General features: G+C 38.3%; 1 protein-coding gene across 2 annotated transcripts in view; it reads right to left on the bottom strand.

The window, feature by feature from the left end:
- Window positions 1-20,855, bottom strand: part of SCAF8 (SR-related CTD associated factor 8) — a 135,833-nt gene that overhangs the window by 94,471 nt on the left and 20,507 nt on the right. For both annotated transcript variants that reach the window (XM_073337718.2, XM_073337716.2), the window contains exons 2-5: window positions 18,122-18,205; window positions 15,801-15,845; window positions 5,245-5,406; window positions 3,195-3,351 (exon numbers count right to left, since the gene is read on the bottom strand). In XM_073337718.2, coding sequence (XP_073193819.2) covers window positions 3,195-3,351; window positions 5,245-5,406; window positions 15,801-15,845; window positions 18,122-18,205 — 448 coding nt within the window. The remainder of the gene's footprint in view (window positions 1-3,194; window positions 3,352-5,244; window positions 5,407-15,800; window positions 15,846-18,121; window positions 18,206-20,855) is intronic.

Raw genomic sequence — 20,855 nt, 5'->3', positions numbered from 1 at the left:
CAATATCATAAGATAGTGATCTGTGACATCACGAAAGAGGTAGGTTTCACACTTGGGTAAGTATTCAGCTACCCAAAAGACTCAGTAATCTTCATTGCAGATAAGTTTAAAAATATTTAAATATTCATAAAAATACAGTAACTCCTCGCTTAACGTTGTAGTTATGGTCCTGAAAAAATGCTACTTTAAGCGAAACGATGTTAAGCGAATCCAATTTCCCCATAAGAATTAATGTAAATGGGGGGGTTAAGTTCCAGGGAAATTTTTTTCGCCAGACAAAAGACTATATACACACATGCACACACACATACACAGTAGAAGTTTTAAACAAACAATTTAATACTGTACACAGCAATGATGATTGTGAAACTTGGTTGAGATGGTGAAGTCAGAGGGTGGAAGAGGGTGGGATATTTCCCAGGGAATGCCTTACTGCTAAATGATGAACTAGCACTCCGCTGAGCCCTCAAGGGTTAACATGTTGTTAATGCAGTCTCACACTCTACAAGGTAGCAGGAATGGAGGGAGGAGAGACAGCATGGCAGAGAGAGACAGAGACACACATCGTGTGTGTGAAAGAGACGCGCATTGCCCCTTTAAGTACACTGACCCCACTCTAAGTACACTGCCTTTTTAAGTTAATCAGCAAGTTGAGACAGCAGCTGCTGCCAGCAAGCTCCCTCCATCCTGAGCCCTGTCATGTTCCCCCACCCCCACAGCTCTATGGAGAGGGGGTAAAGGGTCAGGAGCGATGGGAGGGGGACACCCTGACATTAACACCCCTCTCCCCCTTCCCCCACACAGCAAGAGGGAGGCTCCCGGGATCAGCTCCAAGGCAGAGGGCAGGAGCAGCACACGGCAGTGGGGGGAGGGACAGCTGAACTGCCCAGCAATTGATAGCCTGCTGGGCAGCTTCCGCACAGGGAACTTAAGGGAGCTGATAGTGGGGCTGCCAGTCCACGCTGGTTCCAAGCCCCCGCCAGCTGCTCTTTCTGCAAGCAGTGGACGAAAGCAGGCAGCTGCCAAACAACGTTATAAGGGAGCATTCCACAACTTTAAACGAGCACATTCTCTAATTGAGCAGCAACGTAACAACGTTAACCGGTACGACTTTAAGTGAGGAATTACTGTAGAACAATTGCTAGAAGAGGAAACAGGTGAACAACTCTAGCTTTGGATAGATGTTAGCTCCTGGCCTGCTGCAAGATAAAACTTCAGGGAAGAGATACACTTGCTCCACAGATAACTATAATAAAGATGTCCAGTAACCTGCAACCTTGCTGCACTCTCCCAGCTCATCTGCAGGCTGGGCCTGCCTACTTTACTTATAATTTCCACCCACAGCTGCCAGATTCAGGGGTGATAGTCTCCTCTGTTTTGTCTTTCTCCCATCCAAATTCCTTTGGAGATGAATATTTCTGAGTCAAAAGAGCTCTCAGGCTGGGATTTTGCTGATTAGTTCCATGCTGTAGGTCTGATGAATGCTGCTCCAGATGTCAGAGCAACATCACCTCCTTTCTGTAACTCAGAAGTGAAGGCAAGTGCTGAACAATGCCAAATCCAAACTACTGCAATAATGTTTTAAAAAATAATTCACATCAGATTTCAAAAAGTGTTAGTATGGTAAAAAAGTGATGATACCAGCAGTTTAATACAGTAAAAAGAGTACAAATATAAAAAAAAATGCACACAAGAGACATGAAGCTCAAGCAAAGTGCTTACCTAGTTCACATGATAAACTATATACATACACACACACAAATGAAAAATACAACCGTTTCATGTGTATAAACAAGTTTATATTTTGGATTTTCTACATAAATAGTGCATGTTTAAATTATTTCATGTATATTAATCTGATTAAGTCTACACAAACAGAAGAAATCAAACTCCCTGACAATATGCAATGTCAGGGCAAGTCCTTAGATTATCAGTTAAGTATGATCATATGTACAGCAAATAGAAATACAAATTTTGCTTGAAGTAAATGCAAGACAATGATCCTCGATAAGAGATTCTCACACACTTATGGCACCAATATTTAACAAGGTCCCCCCCCAGGATAGTTCACTGATCCATCATTTGCATTTGCAACCATAAAACCCTTTTTTATTGGATAAAACAGGGTGGATAAAAAAATGGAAGTTTGTTGGGAAAAAAATGTATTTTTTTTATTTAAATTGGATTTCTTAAATTTTAATAGATTTTTTTCAATAAACCTATTTAAAATTAAATTTGAAATGACAATGTGATAAAACCTAAATTTACAATAATTTATTACAATCATTTAAATCATATTACAAAATTAATACTAAACAGTACATATTTGTTGCCAAAATTTTTAAGAAAGTCAAATACTGAAGTGGAAGTCACTGGCTAAGTACCTGCAACTAGAGTTTGAAGAAGTGCTAAACCAAATTTTAACAGCAGAAGCCTCTTTTGCAGGTGGAGAGAGAATATTTTCTTCATTTCAGTTTATTCAACTAGTTCAGTTCAATGACTAGTTCATTCAAAGTTAAGAAACTGAATGGTAGTTGAAAAAACAGGAAAGCTTGCTTTCCTCTTCCAATCTATGAACAAAAATATCCCTCGGCCTGCGCCGCTTCACGCAGCCCCCATTGGCCTGGGACGGTGAACCGCGGCCACTGGGAGCTGCAATCAGCTGAACCTGCAGATATGCAGGTAAACAAACTGTCCCTGGAGGGCCACGTGCCAAAGGTTACCGATCCCTGGTCTATATTATATTGCAATTCAACATTTTAATGAGAATCTACTCTTCTCTAGGAAAATAACTTAGAAGTACAAATGCAAAACAAGAATGAAATTGATTATTTAAATCACGACTAAAATCAGTAATTTAAATTTCTCTGATTTAAACAAATGCACCCTTGGACAAACTGCATATTACAAATAAAGAAAGCATGTGTATTTGGGAAGTAAATGTAACTGGCCTGACCACTTTCTATTTATGGTACTTCCCTGACCTACATGCTGGTTAGTTATTAGTAGATCAACTTTCATCTTTCAAACCATTCAATTTAGTTTTAATACTTTCCTGAAGGCTAGTGAAAATTTTGGTCCAATTTCAAGCATGTCAAGTTGGCAAATGTTGATAGCCGAACAGAAAATTCTGTTCCAAATGTTGAAGCAAGCTTTCTAATTCACTGAGAGACTTATATCCCATTTTCCTTTACCTGGTGTATTGTTGCTCATAGCAGCTGTTGTACTGGGCAAAACTGGAGTCAAAACTGGAGGAGGAATTCCTGCTGCCATATCCAGGAGAGGCTGAATAATTTCACTCTTGAATACATTATTCTTCTGCCACAAATTTAGCACTCTAACAATTTTACTCTAAAGGAAAGATAGGACAACAAAAGGATTAAAGCTAGAAAACTACATGATGACTGTCATGTTTGATACTGTCAATTTATGAAGGTAGAAAGTCTTGCATATTTAGAAGCATACTAGAAAAGTATTAGTTTGGCTCCTCCAAATTCTGTACTATTATTCTTGGGGGATAACACTAGAAAATAATCTTAAGGGAATAATTTAAGAGTTATTGACACTTAAAAACAAGAAATCTTTCCTCCCCTCCTAGCATTTTAATACAAGCACATATTAAACATGGCTCAAATGTATCTACTTCTGAGCACCAGCATCATTTTTGTCCACTGAAATGTGCACAACTCAGAATAATTACAGTTACCTACTGCTGCTGAGACAGCAGAAGGAGCCCAAAACTGTGTGTGTAAGTCATGCTAGAGGCTATTTTTAAAATGTAATTTTGTTGATGAAGTAGTGTATTTTAAAGTATTAATCTGGAAGAGCTTTCACACTGAATTACAATAATTAGAAAGTATTGCAATAATATAGATGAACTTTGGACTTAGATGTCAGTTTCCTTTAACACTCTGCAAGGAACTGTGAAAATAGTCTCAGCAATTTCATAAAGAGAATTGTGATGTCAATTTAACTAGCTCATTTTAAATCAACTTAAGCTTACAAAAGTGCTTCCATCCTAAACCTGTTTTGAGTTGCTCTTAGCTCTCCAAAACCTTCAATTATCATGCTGAAATTTTCTGTGTTTTAATTCTGCCCAAAGGTGATTTATTTTTGAAAGTTTGAACAAAACTACATTTAGCAATTTTTAAAAAACAAAGTGACTTGGAGTTGGGAGCAAGAAAAGAGGAGAAAAGAGTCATTTTCCATGTTATAAAACCATGTTCTCACAGCCTTCTAATGAACAACTCTAGCACAGAAATTTCAGGAGATAGAAAGTTGAATATGGTACAGAAATAGCCTTCCTTGAATGCTTTTGTGTGTTCCCAGGAAAACTGCGTTTGATTTGTCAACATTCTATTGAGCATACACAAAAAGTGTATTTTTAATCAACACCTACATAAGAGTGGAAGATTCCTTTTCTGGGGTAGAGCTGGCTGTGCCTCCTGTTAGTCTTCCCTACCTCCCACCTGCGTAGGGACGTTCTGGCAGTGACCCTGGCTCGTTGGAAAGGCCCCAAAAGAACTGTTCCATATAGTGAAAGTTAGAACTGTTCAGTCCCTGGCTATCCTCACAATCAAAGGAGTGGAAAGGTAGCTTAAAACAACAACTTTACCGTCTCCCCGTCAGCTCTGCCAAACACAAAATTGGCATAAGGATTCCGCCACAAATAAAAGTTGTACTTTCTTTCCAAGGTATTTCATATAATTCACAATTCAAGACTATACTAATTTTACCAATACAATTTTTTCATACTGGATACCATCAATTTGGAAAGTGTCATGCATTGCTGCTGCTCTCTCTTCCAATTCTGAACCAAAATGTGTTGGCTCATCCTGAGAATACATATCCAATCACCTCCTCCGATACACCTTGTAGAAACTTCCTATCTACTGTCCTCACAATAGGCGGGGGGGGGCGCGCGGGGGGGACGGATGGACGACATTCCTTTGCAGTACACTTCTACATAGATCTTGCTCTCTCTTCTCATATAGACACCTCATTTCAACCAGTTGTCTCTCTTCACAAGCACCTTAGGTAGAAGTGCCCCTGGATCTAATTGGAGACTGTTCTCCCTCAGACCACATATACTTTCAGATTTTTTTAAAAATTTCCTTAAGAAGAGTTATACGGGTTACAATTAGGTCTGCTAAAATAAAACACTAATGTCGTCAAACCTTTTTAATTTTCTTTGAAAAAAGAAATTCTAATAATTGTGTTAGTTTTAGAAGAAACAAGACATACCTTGTCATCCCCAGGACAACGGTATAAATTCTGGAAAGTGCTGATGATATTATTGCTGAATCTAGGAGCAAACACATCCTTCTCTTGCCCAAACTGATGCCGGGACTGTCGCACAATAGAGTCAATGACATAGAGACCAGGCACCTTGTATTCTGGTTTGCACTACACAAAGAAGATAGTTTAAAAATAATGTATAACTGAAAAAGAACAAAATCACATAGTTAAGAGCCCAAGGACAGAAAATATCAACAAAATCTCATATGACTAGATTTTTCCACTCCTTACATTTTATAAATTGACTTACCAGTACAAGTAAATGCTTGTGATGGTGCACAAAAATTTTTAGTCTAAGTTCTATGGATATCAATCTCATAACAATTAAACTTTAAATATATATACTATTTTTTAAAAAGGCATTTTATATCTAAGTCTGCACTGTATATATACATGATAAATGTGAAGCCATCTCAATTATTACAGCCTGGTTCAAATTTTCAGCTCATAGTACTTATATGCAGCATGCTGCATATCAAATTTCACATCATTCCAAAAAAACTGGACTTATAATTAAACTAAAACAAGTTTAGAAATGTAATGCTCTTGTACCTTGGTCAAATAAAAAGCACTGCACTAATGACCAGGGAGAAAGAATCTCAACAAAGGGAGTTGGGGGCTGGATGTTAGTAAGCTTCTCTATATTTTTTTCTTTTTATCAATCACTCACTCAAAACACTGGCTCACTGGAAGTCCCTGTAAGCAATATGACAAACCTTCATCCGAAATAGCAAATTATTAACTATTTCTGTCTCTAAACACTCATACGCTTATTTACTTGAGATGACACCAATTGTAAACATTTTAAAACTCTGGGAAAATTTGAAACTTATATTATATACAAATGGCGTAGTACCTATAAGATCACTAATGCATAAAATACAATCCTAGTTACAAAGGAAACTTTACACAGGAGAAATTACTCCCAAGGTCTTGTGAATGCACAAAGCTGAACCACTGTAACTAAAATCAGTTTAAAGACAGATTTAGTTAAACTGGTGCAAACCTTTGTGCAGCCACTCTTATATCAGTACATCTTGCATCTGTACATTTACTGATCCAACCTAAAACAGGTTTTAACTTGATTTAAGAGAGTCTCTCAGGCATTTATGCTTGTTTAGCTAAATCGGTTTAAACACACAACTTTAAACTTGTGCAACTAAGTGCACAGACCAAGCCTAAGAAATAAATGAAACCTAAGACAGTTCATAAAATATTCTCAATTATATTTTGTATTGGTTGCAATTAGAATCTTAAACACAATAATGCAACTTTCCTATCATTAGAGTCACAGAAATAAGAGACAGAAAACATCTTCTAGTCTGTATCTCTACATTTCCTAGCAATTTGGACAGTCCAGTTTTAAAAGTCCCAAGTTATTGCTGATCCCACTATTTCCCCAGGAAAAGTGGTCCACAACTTAATAGTACTCATCATCAAGACGTTTTTCTGGATATTCACCTTAATTTTTCCATTTGTTTTCTTCCATTTGTAACCCAGTATATAACATCATATAATTAATTCCTTCCTCTCCTTGGTGTTTACAACCTTGAATACTTATCTTGAATACCAAGATCTTTGTTTTGTTCTTCAGTCATTGCTTAAACCAGCTCTATGTATTTAGATTTTCTAATCTTTCCTTAAATCTCAACCGCTGCAGCCTCCTATCACTTTTGTGGTTCTTCTCTGGAATCCCTCTAAACTGTCAGCAACATGATGCCATAAGCAATATTTCAGGAGTGTTTGCACAGAAGCTGTATGGATAGGTATGGTTACCTTCTTGGCTCATGCAGCCCATAAACATATGTATAGCACATTGTAAACTCATGTTTCAGAGTAACAGCCGTGTTAGTCTGTCTTTGCAAAAAGAAAAGGAGTACTTGTGGCACCTTAGAGACTAACCAATTTATTTGAGCATGAGCTTTCGTGAGCTACAGCTCACTTCATTGGATGCAAAAGCTCACGCTGAAATAAATTGGTTAGTCTCTAAGGTGCCACAAGTACTCCTTTACTTATTGTAAACTCATGTGTCTAATATGCTGTCCAGTCTCAGCGCTAAGTCTTTCAGCATTATCTCTTACCTGGTTTCTCACTTGTACTAATTATCTAAGGGATAAAGGAGTTCAGGAGAGCTGGCAGTTTCACAAGGAGACAATATTAAAGGCAATACTGCAAATTATCCCAATGCGACGGAAAGATAGAAAGAGTAATAAGCCAACATGGCTTCATCATGAGCTCTTAGTGACCTGAAAAACAAAATGGAATCCTACAAAAAATAGAAACATGGACGAATTGCTAAGGAGGAGTACAAAAGAACAGCACGCACAAGCATGTAGGAACAAAATCAGAAAGGCTAAGGCACGAAATGAGTTACACTTAGCAAGGGACATAAAAGGCAATAAGAACAGGTTCTATAAGTATGTTAGGAGTATGATAAAGAAGGAGGAAAGTGTAGGTATAGTTAGTGGGGAAAGAGCACTAAACTGATGACATCAAGAAGGCTGAGATGTTTAATGCCCATTTTTCTTCAATCTTCACTAAAAAACATTAATAGTAACCAGATACTCAACACAATTAATTAACAAGGGGGAAGGACCACAAGCCAAAACATGGAAAGAACAGATTAAAGAATATTTTGGTAAGTTAGATGTATTTAAGTGAGTAAAATTCATCCGAGGGTACTTAAGAGATTAGTTGAAGTCATCTCAGAACCGTGAGCAATTATCTTTGAGAACTCAAGAAGCACGGGTGAGGTCCCAGAAAACTGGAAAAGGGACAATCACAGTACCTATCTTTTGAAAGGGGAACAGAGAGGACCCAGGGAATTATAAACCAATCAGCCTAACTTCAACACCTGAAAAAATACTGGAACAAATAATTAAAAACAATTAATTTGTAAACACCTAGAGGATAATAGAGTTACAATGAATAATCATCACGTATTGGTCAAGAACAAATCATGCCAAACCAACCTAATTTCCTTCTCTGACAGGGTTACTAGCCTAGTGGATAGGGGAGGAAGCAGAAGTGATATATCTTGATTTTAGTAAGGCTTTTGACATAGTCCCACATAACATTCTCATAAGCAAAGTAGGAAAACATGATCTAGATGAAATTACTACAAGATGGGTGCACAACTGGTTAAAGACTGAACTGAAATAGTAGTTATCCATCTATGAATGGTTTGCTATCAAATTGGGAAGATATATGTAGCAGAATCCCGCTGGGGTCAGTCCCGGGTCCAGTATTCAATATTTTCATTAATGACTTGGATAATGGAGTGGAGAGTAAGATTATAAAGCCTGCGGATGACAGCAAGCTGGGAGAGGTTGCAAGCACTTCGGAGGACAGGATTAGAATTCACAATGACCTTCATAAACTAAGAGAATTGGACTGAAATCAACAAGATGAAATTCAGTAAAGACAAGCAAAGGACTATACTTAGGAAGTAAAAATTAAATGCGTAACTACAACTAGCTAAGTGGCAGCACTGCTAAAAAGGATCTGGCGGGTTATAGAGGATCACAAATTGAATGGGTCAATAATGTGATGCAGTTGCAAAAAAGGATGATGTCATTCTGGGATGTAGTCACAGGAGTGTTGTATATAAGGGCTCGTCTACACTAGAAAATTAGATCGGTATAACTATGATGCTCGGGGACCTGAAAAATCCACACCCCTGAATAATGCAATTAAACTGACCTAACCCCTAGTGTAGAAAGCGATAAGTAAACGGGAGAATTCTCCTACTGACCTAGCTACTGCCTCCTGGGGAGGTGCATTACCTATGCTGACATAAAAAGCACTCCCATCAGCATAGGTAGTGTCTTCACTGAAGCAGTGCCGCTGCAGCATTTTAAGTGTAGACAAGTCCAAAGAGTCAGGAGGTAATTGTCCTGCTCTACTCTATACAAGTGAGGTATCAGCTGGAGTGCTGTGTCCAAATTTAGCACTACACTTTAGGAAATATGTGGGTATATCCAGGGAAGAGCAACAAAAATGATTAAAGGTTTAGAAAACCCGACCTATGAAGAACAGTTAAGAAAACTTGGCATGTTCACTCTTATGAAAAGAAGCATGAATGGGAACGGGGCTGGAGTGTAAATTCCCAGGGATTGCAGGGTGGATCTTGAGTCCTTTAGAGAACAGAGAGATGCGTCTGTCTTTTCATTAAAAAGGCTGGACTCATCGAAGGGGAGGTCTTGGATAGTATTTTGGACCTCTCTAGGGAAGCCCAATGATTGAAGCCACAAGCTCCTTCGCATGTCCAGTGCTGTGGCTAAAGATCTGGATGCTGTATCTGCGGTATCTACCGCAGCCTGAAGAGCCACCTTTGCTACCAAACTCCCCTCATCCAGAGAGGACTGGAACTGGACTGAGTCTTCCATAGGTAGCTTATCTTTAAATGTCACAAGCCTAGCACAGATGTTCAAATGGTTAAAATAAAGGCCTGGTAATTAGCAATATGAAATTTGAGGTCTGCAGAGGAGAAAACCTTCCTACCTAGGAGGTCTATTCTCCCTGATTCTTTAACTGCTGCAGTAAATTTTTGGTAGTGTGACCAAGCTCTCTCCGTAGCCACTTGTTCCCCTAACTTCTTGGGGGCAGGATGAGAAAACAAGAAGTCCACACCCTTGGCCAGCACAAAATAGCATCTGTTGGCTCTTTTTGGTGTAGGGACACAAACTGCTCTGACTAGTTCTAATATGGCCTAGGTGATTGGGAGGGCCATGCTGACCAGTCCCTGTGGTTGTAAAATGCCCAGGAGTTGATGCTAAGGGTCCTGGACCTCCTCTAGCAAGATTTATAAATCAACAGCAACCCCCTGCAACAACTCCTTCTATTGGTGGTGGTCTGGGGATGATGAGGAAGCTCCTGTCCGAACTGGGTCTGGTTCTTCCTTCTCATACATCAGTAGAACCAGCTAAAGAGAAGGGGAGGAGTGACATGACTCCTGAGAGAGCCCAAGCGTGATCTTCGACATGATGAGGGCCTCAGTACCAGACCAGGCCACATGGACTGTTCAAGCAGGTGCTGCTTAAGGCGAAGGTCCTAAACCACCAGTGTTCTTTTCTTGAGCAATCTGCAGATTGAACAATGCTTTTTGAGGTGGCTCTTGCTACGACAAAGAAGGTACAGCGTATAGGGATTGCTTCTCCGCACAGAGGACAATATTTAAACCCCAGTGAGGGTACCACCAGGGGAACAGACCACTACAACTAACTAGGGCTGTCGATTAATCACAATTAACCCATGCAATTAATTCAAAAAAATTAATTGCTATTAATCGCAGTTTTAATCGCACTGTTAAACAGAATACCAATTTAAATTTATTAAATATTTTCGGATGTTTTTCTACATTTTCAAATTTATTGATTTCAATTACAACACAGAATACAAAGTGTACAGTGCTCACTTTATATTACTTTTGATTCCAAATATTTGCACTGTAAATATAACAAAAGAAACAGTATTTTTCAATTCACCTCATATTAGCACTGTTGTGTAATCTCTTTATCTAAAAGTGCAACATACAAATGTAGATTTTTTTTGTTGTTACATAACTGCACTGAAAAACAAAATGTAAAACTTTAGAGCCTACTACTCCATTCTGTCCTACTTCTTGTGCAGCCAATCAGTAAGAGAAACAAGTTTGTTTACATTTATGGGAGATAATGCTCCCTGCTTATTTACAATGTCACCTGAAAGTGAGAACAGACATTTGCATGGCACTTTTGTAGCTGGCGTTGCAAGGTATTTATGTGCCAGATATGCTCAACATTCGTATGCCGCTTCATGCTTCGACCAGCATTCCAGAGGACATGCTTCCATACTGATAATGTTCATTAAAAAAATTGTGTTAATTAAATTTGTGACTGAACTCCTTGGAAGAGAATTGTATGTCTCCTGCTCCATGGTTTTACCTGCATTCTGCCATATATTTTGTGATATGGTAGTCTCAAATGACAACCTCACATATATTGTTTGATTTAAGAACGCTTTCACTGCAGATATGACAAAAAAACAAAGAAGGTTCCAATATCAGATTTCTAAAGATAGTCGCAACGTTAGACCCAAGGTTTAAGAATCTGAAGTGCCCTCCAAAATCTGAGAGGGACAGGGTGTGGAGAATGCTTTCAGAAGTCTTAAAAGAGCAACACTCTGACACAGAAACTACAGAACCCAAGCCACCAAAAAAGAAAATCAATTTCTGTTGGTGGCATCTGACTCAGATGACAAAAATGAACATGCATCATGAACCACACTACTTTGGATTGTTATCAAGCAGAATCCATCATCAGCATGGACGCACGTCCTCTGGAATGGTGGTTGAAGCATGAAAGGACGTATGAATCTTTAGCGCATCTCGCACGTAAATATCTTGAGACCCAAGCTACAACAATGGCATGCAAATGCCTGTTCTCGCTTTCAGGTGACACTGTAAACAAGAAGCAGGCAGCATTATCTCCTGCAAATGTAAACAAACTTGTTTGCCTGAGCAACTATCTGAACAAGAAGTAGGACTGAGTGCACTTGTAGGCTCTAAAGTTTTACATTGTTTTATTTTTGAATGCAGGTTTTTTTGGTACATAATTCTACATTTGTAAGTTCAACTTTCATAATAAAGAATTGCACTACAGTATGTATTAGGTGAATTGAAAAATACTATTTCATTGTTTTTTACAGTGCAAATATTTGTAATAAAAAATAAATACAGTGAGCACTGTACACTTTGTACTGTTATAACTGAAATCAATATATTTGAAAAAGTAGAAAACATCCAAAAATATTTAAATAAATGGTATTCTAGTATTGTTTAACAGTGCGATTAATTGCACAATTAATTTTTTTAATAGCTTGACAGCCCTACAACTAATACTAACATTAACTACTAACTACATACAATAAGAACTAGACTAAGACTATTTGTGAGGTGACAACCACACAGATCTCTGACTCCAGCCATGGGCAAAAAGATGGAACTGAGAGGGATTTGGGTGGCGCTGCCTCACATAGCCAGCAGAGGAGCCACAGCCACGAGGGGGGAGTGCCGCCTCTCTACGTGTACTGCTTGGCAAAATTTCCAGCTCCGGTGTGCTGGGTGTGCACACACCTAAGTGGAATACACATCTGCATCTATTCAAAGAAGAACTTGCAGAAGCAAGGAAGAATGTTCCAACAACCATTGTGGGCGGTAAGAAGAAACAGAGGTCGAGGGGGAGGCTCCGCCCTATACACCATCGCACAGCAGCATGAGGCAGCAGAGAACACATACGCTGCCTTGATGGGTACCGCTGAGGTAAAATTCTCCAGCAACAGTTCACTGGGTGTGTGCACACAACTGAAATGGATGTGTATTTCAAAATATTCCCATTAAAATATCATTAGCTTAGCATTCAGGTGAATAAATAGGTGTACCTATCACCAATGCAAATCATAAAAAGCAAGGAAATAAGATACAAGTCATCCAAACATCCAATGTACACTACCTCCATTAATTCCCGCTTCTCACCTCAACTACCTCTCGTCCACTACCTAGATCCCACATATTTCCATCCTTATCCTGAACTACCATCAGGCATCCTTAACTTCTAACTACGTTTACCAATAAGTACATGTTTCTGCACTTGATACAAGGTTAGTATCGCTTTCATAAATTATACTATGCATAGTTCTGTTTGTGGTTTTATAATACTGTGTGTAATCAAGTGACATTTAGTGTCACACTGTTAACTATTGCTATGAGAGGTTTTTCTATAATGTTTATGAAAACTTTCATCAGTTTTTTTTAATTAATTACTTTATAAGAATTACAAATTTGAAATTGACATGTGCGCACATTGGTGTATTATGTTTACCAGTCTGAGGCTGTATATCAGTTGTTCAGGATTTGAGTAGAATAAGCCTTAACTCCCATTGCCCACACTCAATCCCAGTCTCTGTTGCTTCTCGCCTTCTGGTCCTGTTTCTAATCCGTATATTAACAGTCACACTGAACAACACCATGTTTAAAACCAACTCCACCTTAGGAAACTAAGGTATCCAAAAAATACCTATGACTAATAGGGTTAAGGACAATAAGAAGGAATTTTTAAATATATCAGGAACAAAAGGAATTCTAGAAATGGTATATGACCATTACTAGATGAAGACTGTAAAATTTTTAATAATGATGCAGTAGCGGCAGAAGCGTTCAATAAATATTTATGTATCTGAAATAAAGCTGGACAGTGTATCTATTACATGCATTAGACTCTGAGTTCCCTGGAGAAGAGACCACCCTTACAGTTGGAAAGTACCTGGCAGAAAGCGGCTACTGCCATAAATAAATTACTACTACTAATTCATGTCACACAATGACAAGAGAGTCTCTTTTCAAACAGAAACTAAGGAGGATGCTAAAAAGCATCCATTTAAAAAAAAACAACACTTTTTTTTTAAGTGATCAGGTCTGGGTAACTTGTATCCAAGAATTTTAAGAGAGTTGGCTGAGCACCTTTTGGAACATTTGAGTACATTTTTATTAAATCTTGGAAAAGCAGAGAAGAGTCAGAGAACTGGAAGAAAGCCAAAGCTGTGCCAGTATTTAAATAAAGGTAAACTGAATCTCCTGGGTAAATATAGGACAATTAGCCTGACATGGATTTCAGGCAAAATAATGGAATGGCTGACAACTTTAATCAAAATAAGTCTCCTCAAATTAATTTAATATAATTTGTTGATAAGATTACGCATCTGGTAACTGCTGATGTGATATACTTTAAACTTCTATAAGATGTATGACTTAGTAGTGCACAATATTCTGATTTAAAATTTAGTACTATGCAAAATCAATATGGCACATACGAAATTAAATAAAAACAGAGATGGAGCTCAAAATGCAATTGTTAATGGGGAATCATCAAGGGAGTTATTTCAATTGGAATCCTGGCAGTGGTGGTTCTCAGTGCAATGTTATTCAATAACCTGTTAATGATCTGGACGAAAATATTAAATCAGCACTGATAAAGTCTGCAAATGGCATATAAGGTAGGGTTGTAAGGAATGACAAGGACATGTCACTGATACAAGGAGAGAAATGGATTGCTTTGTAAACTGAACATAATGAAAAAATAAACATTTTAACACAGCCAACGTAAGGTCTTATGCATCTAAGGGAGTGTTTACATGAGGACATGAGTGCAGTATGAGGTGGACTTTGAATTTAAAGCCCAATAGCTATACCACACTAACTCCACACATGACGCTCTAATACAGGGGTCGGCAACCTTTCAGAAGCGGTGTGCCGAGTCTTCATTTATTCACTCTAATTTAAGGTTTTGTGTGCCAGTAATACATTTTAACATTTTTAGAAGGTCTCTTTCTATAAGTCTTTAATATATAACTAAACTATTGTTGTATGTAAAGTAAATAAGGTTTTAAAAATGTTTAAGAAGCTTCATTTAAAATTAAATTAAAATGCAGAGTCCACTGGACCGGTGGTCAGGACCCGGGCAGTGGGAGTGCCACTGAAAATCAGCTCGAGTGTCACCTTTGGCAAGCGTGCCATAGGTTGCCTACCCCTGCTCTCATACTACACTGAGAGTACCGTTGTTAAATTTAGTATAGTCCACAAGAATGACTTGTGCTCTGGAAAACATGCCTTATAATGAGAGACTTTATGAGCTTAATATTCTTATTAGAGAAGGTTAAGAGGTAATTTGATCACAATGCATATCTATCAGGCAGAAGATATCTTAGACTACAAAGTTCTCATGATTTAGACAAAGGCATAACAAGAGCCAACAACAGAAACCTGACTATAGAAAAATTCAACCTGGGACTAAGATGAAAATTTTTAACAGTAGGGTAATTAACCATTGGAAAAGTTTACCAACTGATGTAGTAAATTCTCCAGCACTTGGAATCTTTAAATCAAGATTCTATGTCTTTCTAAAAGCTCCAGTTCAAACATAAATTACTGAGTTCAATGCAGGAATCACTGAGTGAAGTTCTATGGCCTGTGTTATACAAGCCAAACTAGATGGTGACAGTTGTCCCTTTGTAAACTTTATAATCTATGGAAAATATTAGCAGGAAATCAAGGGAAGCTGTAATACATGAAACTCTTCTTTGTTTAAACTGACTAATTTTCAAGTTGACAGCATCCCTTTAACTCTACATGAACACACAAACAAAATTAATACCAATTCTGAAGATAACTGATCTAAAAAGAATAGTAATACTTTAATAACCTTATCTCTGTACTCATTCAGGCAACAATTTCATCTTACATATACCACCAACTTATTTTCCAATCAAGAGAACTATCTTATTTATGCAGAATTTTTGCATGACTGATATTCCACTCAATTTTGTAATTTTATATGCACACAAAATATTTATCTGTATATATACTCACACACCACAAAAAAAATCTCTTCTCATTTATATTTCAAATAGTAGAATATTAAGTCCTGGTTTATATCTGTATGTTAATACAATACGCTCAAGTTACGTACCTTTTGAATGAATTTCTCAACACTCTGTACAACGTGTTTGTAGAACTAAAAAATAAGAGATATTTTTAGAGTAGGGAACCAACAAAAATGCTTATACATATCTGACCTCCAATATTATTTGAACGTACAGTTCTGTCAACTTGACTTTAATTTCTACCGTAAATGTTTATTGCTACAGAAGTAGGAGAAAGGCAAAATTCCTGTAAAGCTACTGTTATTTTGTTGTAAGGAGCTAAAGGAAAAGTTAGACCTATTGCATATAATTCAACATACTAATATCATGCCATTGATCTATATTTTAACAACACTTTAAAATTTGCATTTCCCAATCTAAAAGAGAAAACAAGTAAACGAGGATTTTATCAAGTCTCCATTTTTTTCAAAATAAGTTATTCAGAAAAAGTTGCCCTAGTTCATTGCACTTGTTGGAACATCCTATACCAGTGAACATTTCTATCCAAATCACATTGCAAATTCGGAAACACATGGTGAGTTTCTGTGTTATACCTCCAGGGGTTGCAATCCAGAATGCACCACTTGGGGGGGAGGAGCGGGGGGGGGCGGCAAAGGCGGCAGCTTCTCTAATTTATGGCTGCCTCCTGACTTTCGTACACAGGCAGCTCTGCAGCCCAGAGCAACCAAGAACTCTGTAATGCTCAGTGTGTGACAGAGATTCCCCCTCTGCTCATACTTAGAGTTATAAGAGAGTTCTAAGTCCATTACAAAATATGGATTTCCATGTGGTATAACACAAACAACGATAGTGGGTTGCTATTGTTGTGCTGCTGTTTTTTAATTATAACATTACTTTTTATTATATCATTTGGCATTAATTATGTGCTCTTCTTCAGGTGTAGGAAACGCACTCAGAGAAAAGTCATATTTCCCAGACCTGAAGAAGAGCTCTGTGTAAGCTGGAAAGCTTGTCTCTCTCACCAATACAAGTTGATCCAAAAAAAGATGCTACCTAACCCACCAGGTCCCTCAAGTATTATTATTACTAACCACTTAGTTCAGCAGCTATTATGTGGTGCATCACACAAACTGCTGTTTGATCAAATTTTGCAGCAATTCTGGTACACTGCAAACCATACTTTACATAGCGCTCTTACTTATTCCTCAATCTCCACCTGTTCATTCCATTCCCCTGCTGTCATGCCACTACCTCTGATTGCCTAACTCCCCAGTTCAGGTGCCAGTAATTTCCTTGACACCAAAACACCTCAGAATACTCAGAGTAAAAATATAGGTGCCAAGGCTTAATGTCTCCCTTGCTTTTATACTCTCTCATATTTTTTTCTCCTATTTTCCATTCTTTCAACTGCATAACCTGCGTCTTTTCCTCCATTTTTCAACGCTGTTTTCTAATTTTTTTTTCATTTAGGGATGTAAAATCTTATTCATATACTAACAGGTCTATAATTTGTATTCAATGAACATGAAAAATAAAACCCCACAAATGCTGAATACTGTGCCACACCACAAAGTATTTTAGAATTCTATGACCATAAAAAAAGAGGGTATAATTGTGACTATTACACAACCTTGAAGTGCACTTCTATTCAGGGGTGCTGGAACAATTTATATAATGGAGGTGCTGAGATCCACTGAACCAAACTGTAAACTTTTTATATAATGGAAACTACTTCAAGCCAGGTGGTGCAGCACCTAGGCTTCTATTCTGAAAATATAAAGATGGCTTTGTGGGTTTTGATCTTTATTGTATTTCACTCATTCCAGAGCAAATTTGCAATCAAAAAATAGAAAAAAAATCTTTAACTTCTAGACCTGCACACTCATGTTAGGCTCTAAGGGCTTGTCTTCACTTACCATGGATCGACACTGCAGCGATCGATCCACCAGGGATCAAATTAGCGGGTCCAGTGAAGACCCACTAAATCCACCACCGATCACTCTCCCATCAACTCTGGTACTCCTCCGGACCGACAAGCATAAGGTAAGTCGACCCAGCACAGTGTAGACACCGCAGTAAATCGAACTAAGGTATGTCAACTCCAGTTAAGTTATTCTCATAGTTGGAGTTGCATAACTTCGGTCGACTTAGCCCCATAGTGTAGGCCTGCCCTAAGAGTCAAGCTAAGGTCTTTCTTTCTCACTTATCACCACCAGTAACAAAAAATTTTAAGCCAAAACTGTCAGCTAAACCTGTAAAATCCCCATTACTTATCATACCTGCCCATAACTTGGAGAAGACATACAGAACGAAAAAAAGTTATTAGCAAATTCTGCATTTTATCAGGTTATTTAAGAAGTAAAAATAACAGTAACTGAAGGGAAATAAAAAACAGTCAATTCCTTACCTTTATAGCCTTGATTGCTGCCTTAGTGATCTGTGTCATTTTAGCCTTAGAAATAGGTGGTTTGTATTCATTTAGCGAGTACAACTAGGGGAAAAAAAGGCAAGAGCTTTGTAAGAAGAAAGGAAAGATTTCACCAATCTCAGTGGGAAGTTAATGTTGAACATATATGCCTGTGTGCATTCCACACTCACCCTGAAGGGGTTAACATAGGCCAGATAGGCCAATTAACCTATTAGGCTGCAATGGGATGGGGGAGAGGGGAGAGGAGGGAGACATTTAGGCTGAAAGGAAAGACCTAATCAAGGGAGGCTCACCTGTGCAGGAGCAGACAGCTCATCTATAAAGTGAGGGAGCTAGTAGCAGAAAGTCACTTTCTCTGGGAGGAGGGAGAGAAAGGGATTTGGAACCAAAAAGAGGGCTTTGGCTAGAAGAATGGACAATGTGAGCCTGGAATACGTAAGGTAGAAACTAGTCCAGGGGAGCGGCAGGAAGGTTTATGGTTGTCCAGATCCTCGCTGCTAGATACAGAGCCCTGGATCGGAACCCTGAGTAGAGGGCAGGTCTGGGTTCACTTTGTGCCACTCACTCAGTGATCGGTACAATCTGGGCAGAGAACTTGGAGGCTGTCTGGGACCATGCATTCAACCCATGGAGGGAGTGGCCCAGCCAGGACAGACAATTTAACGACCACCTGGGACTGTGAGGAAGCTGCTGACAGTACACTGTAAGGGGAGGACTACTGTGACTTGGCTGGAGGGCTAAACCATGAAGATGAGGCAAGACAGCTCCTGAGGAGCAAGAGAGGAACTACAAGAAGGGGACATCAGGCTGAAAGAGCTAATCCCCAGAGCAGCCAGAAGGATGCGCCACACAGCAGTGAGTAAAGCATCCAGTTAAAGCCCCATATCATATCATATAGTTAAATTTCAAATAATTTACGCATGCAATTGTATGCCTCAATTGAGCATGCAGTTATGCAATTTAATCAGGTAACTGCATATACAGTGAATCATGCTTCACTGAGTGATACTATATTCAATAGTAACTTTAATAACTAGAACATTGTCAGTAGTGATCCAACAAAACAGGGCTCATCAGAGGTTTGCTGTGGACTGAGGTCAGTATGTAATCCTAATTTTGTAGTCCTGACTGATGGACCATAATTAAAAATATAATTCATCCCTCTCCCCTGAACAAGTTGGACATCCGTACTCCAAAGCCATTTACTTGCTGTGAAAGCCTCAGCTATTCATAGTTAATTGTCTCTACATTCATTTTCTTTTCTTCTTTCTCCCATACTCTCTGTGCTACCAGATGTAAGCTAGTCAGATATTGTGATGTTTTCTATACTTTGTACTAGCAGATCCGGAGCCAAGCCAGAAATAGAATGCCAAACCAGAATGCTTTACAACTGGCTTAAACTGTGACCTAGAATCAGTCTACAATATGTCAGCTCTTCTTTCAATTTACACATCTATTTACAGTTTGTCAGTCTGCCTCAATGTTTTATATGAAAAAACTATTTTAAAGAATGTTAAGGTTGCAAAGTCTAGCACTCAAAAGCCAGGAAATGGCTGCATCAAAGTTCCCTGTGCAAACTTAATTTGTTCCCTTTGTACATATGCATCGTGATCTTCAATTGAATGATCATTTCTTATTTCTTTTGGATCTAACTTCCTAAGTTTCTTTAATAACTTTAAAATTCTAAAACAAAAATTCCATCATGTGGAATCATACCCCCACAGAGGTCATCTGAAAGACTGGAATCTTTAGACCCAAGGAAAGTCCTCCTCCCCTGGAGCTACTGGAGAAAAAGTAGGAGTAATAACAGGAAGAGTCTCTATGTGGCCCTACCACTAGAAAGTAATAGAGACACACTTTGCTGGTAGGTTTCATAGCTATTTACTGGACAGCAAAGAAATTTAGAGACTCAAGGATCTTGGATTCAACTTCAAGGTTCTAAAGGGAAGAGAGTTCTCTAGTGGTTAGACCCTTGTGTCCCTGTCTCCCTCATGCCTCTCCCTGTCCCCTTCTGTTCTCTCTCAACTCCTGCCCATCCCACCCTACTGGTGTAACCCCCCCACTCAATTCACTAAAGTCATAAATTCATACAATTACACCCAAAGTTTGATACAGTTAATATTTTCTGTTTTAGATTATGTAACATCAGAGAAATGAAAAGGTGACCTGAAAGGTGCTTCTCTCATGCCAACAGCCAAATTCAAAGTTGTATCTCTCTTGCGATAGTTGGGTGCACTGTCAACAAATATATCTGCAGCTGCATTTGTTATGCTGTTCTAGCCGTTATTAACACCAGCTGTTCCACACAAAAAAACACAAATCCTGAACTCAATTCTTTCCAGATAAGGAAAAAAGTATTTTGAACTATTTTTCCTTAAATATTTATATAAAGTTTAAGTCTGCACATTAAAACACACTTTGTTTAGATAATAGACTATAATTTAGTCAACTGATGTATTATGTCCCCAACGTACTGTCGAACAGATTGCAAGTCTTCTGGAGCAAGAAAATTATTTTCTTCTCAGTGTAGTTCAGCATAAGGGATGCACACAGCCCCATGATACAATTTTACCAAGATTAATTAAGGTAACAATTGTTTGTTTTTTAATATGTTCTGTTCTATTCTTTCTAAGTGAATTGAAAACTTAGCTTTATATTCCCTTCAACTAGGAGTACTTCACAACAGTCAGCAGCCCAGTATTATTCAAATAAA

Source organism: Lepidochelys kempii, chromosome 3 (genome assembly GCF_965140285.1).
Source record: "Lepidochelys kempii isolate rLepKem1 chromosome 3, rLepKem1.hap1, whole genome shotgun sequence".
Taxonomy (NCBI): Eukaryota; Metazoa; Chordata; order Testudines; family Cheloniidae; genus Lepidochelys; species Lepidochelys kempii.
Note: the sequence above shows the minus strand (reverse complement) of the source record. Positions and strands in the feature narration are given on the sequence as shown.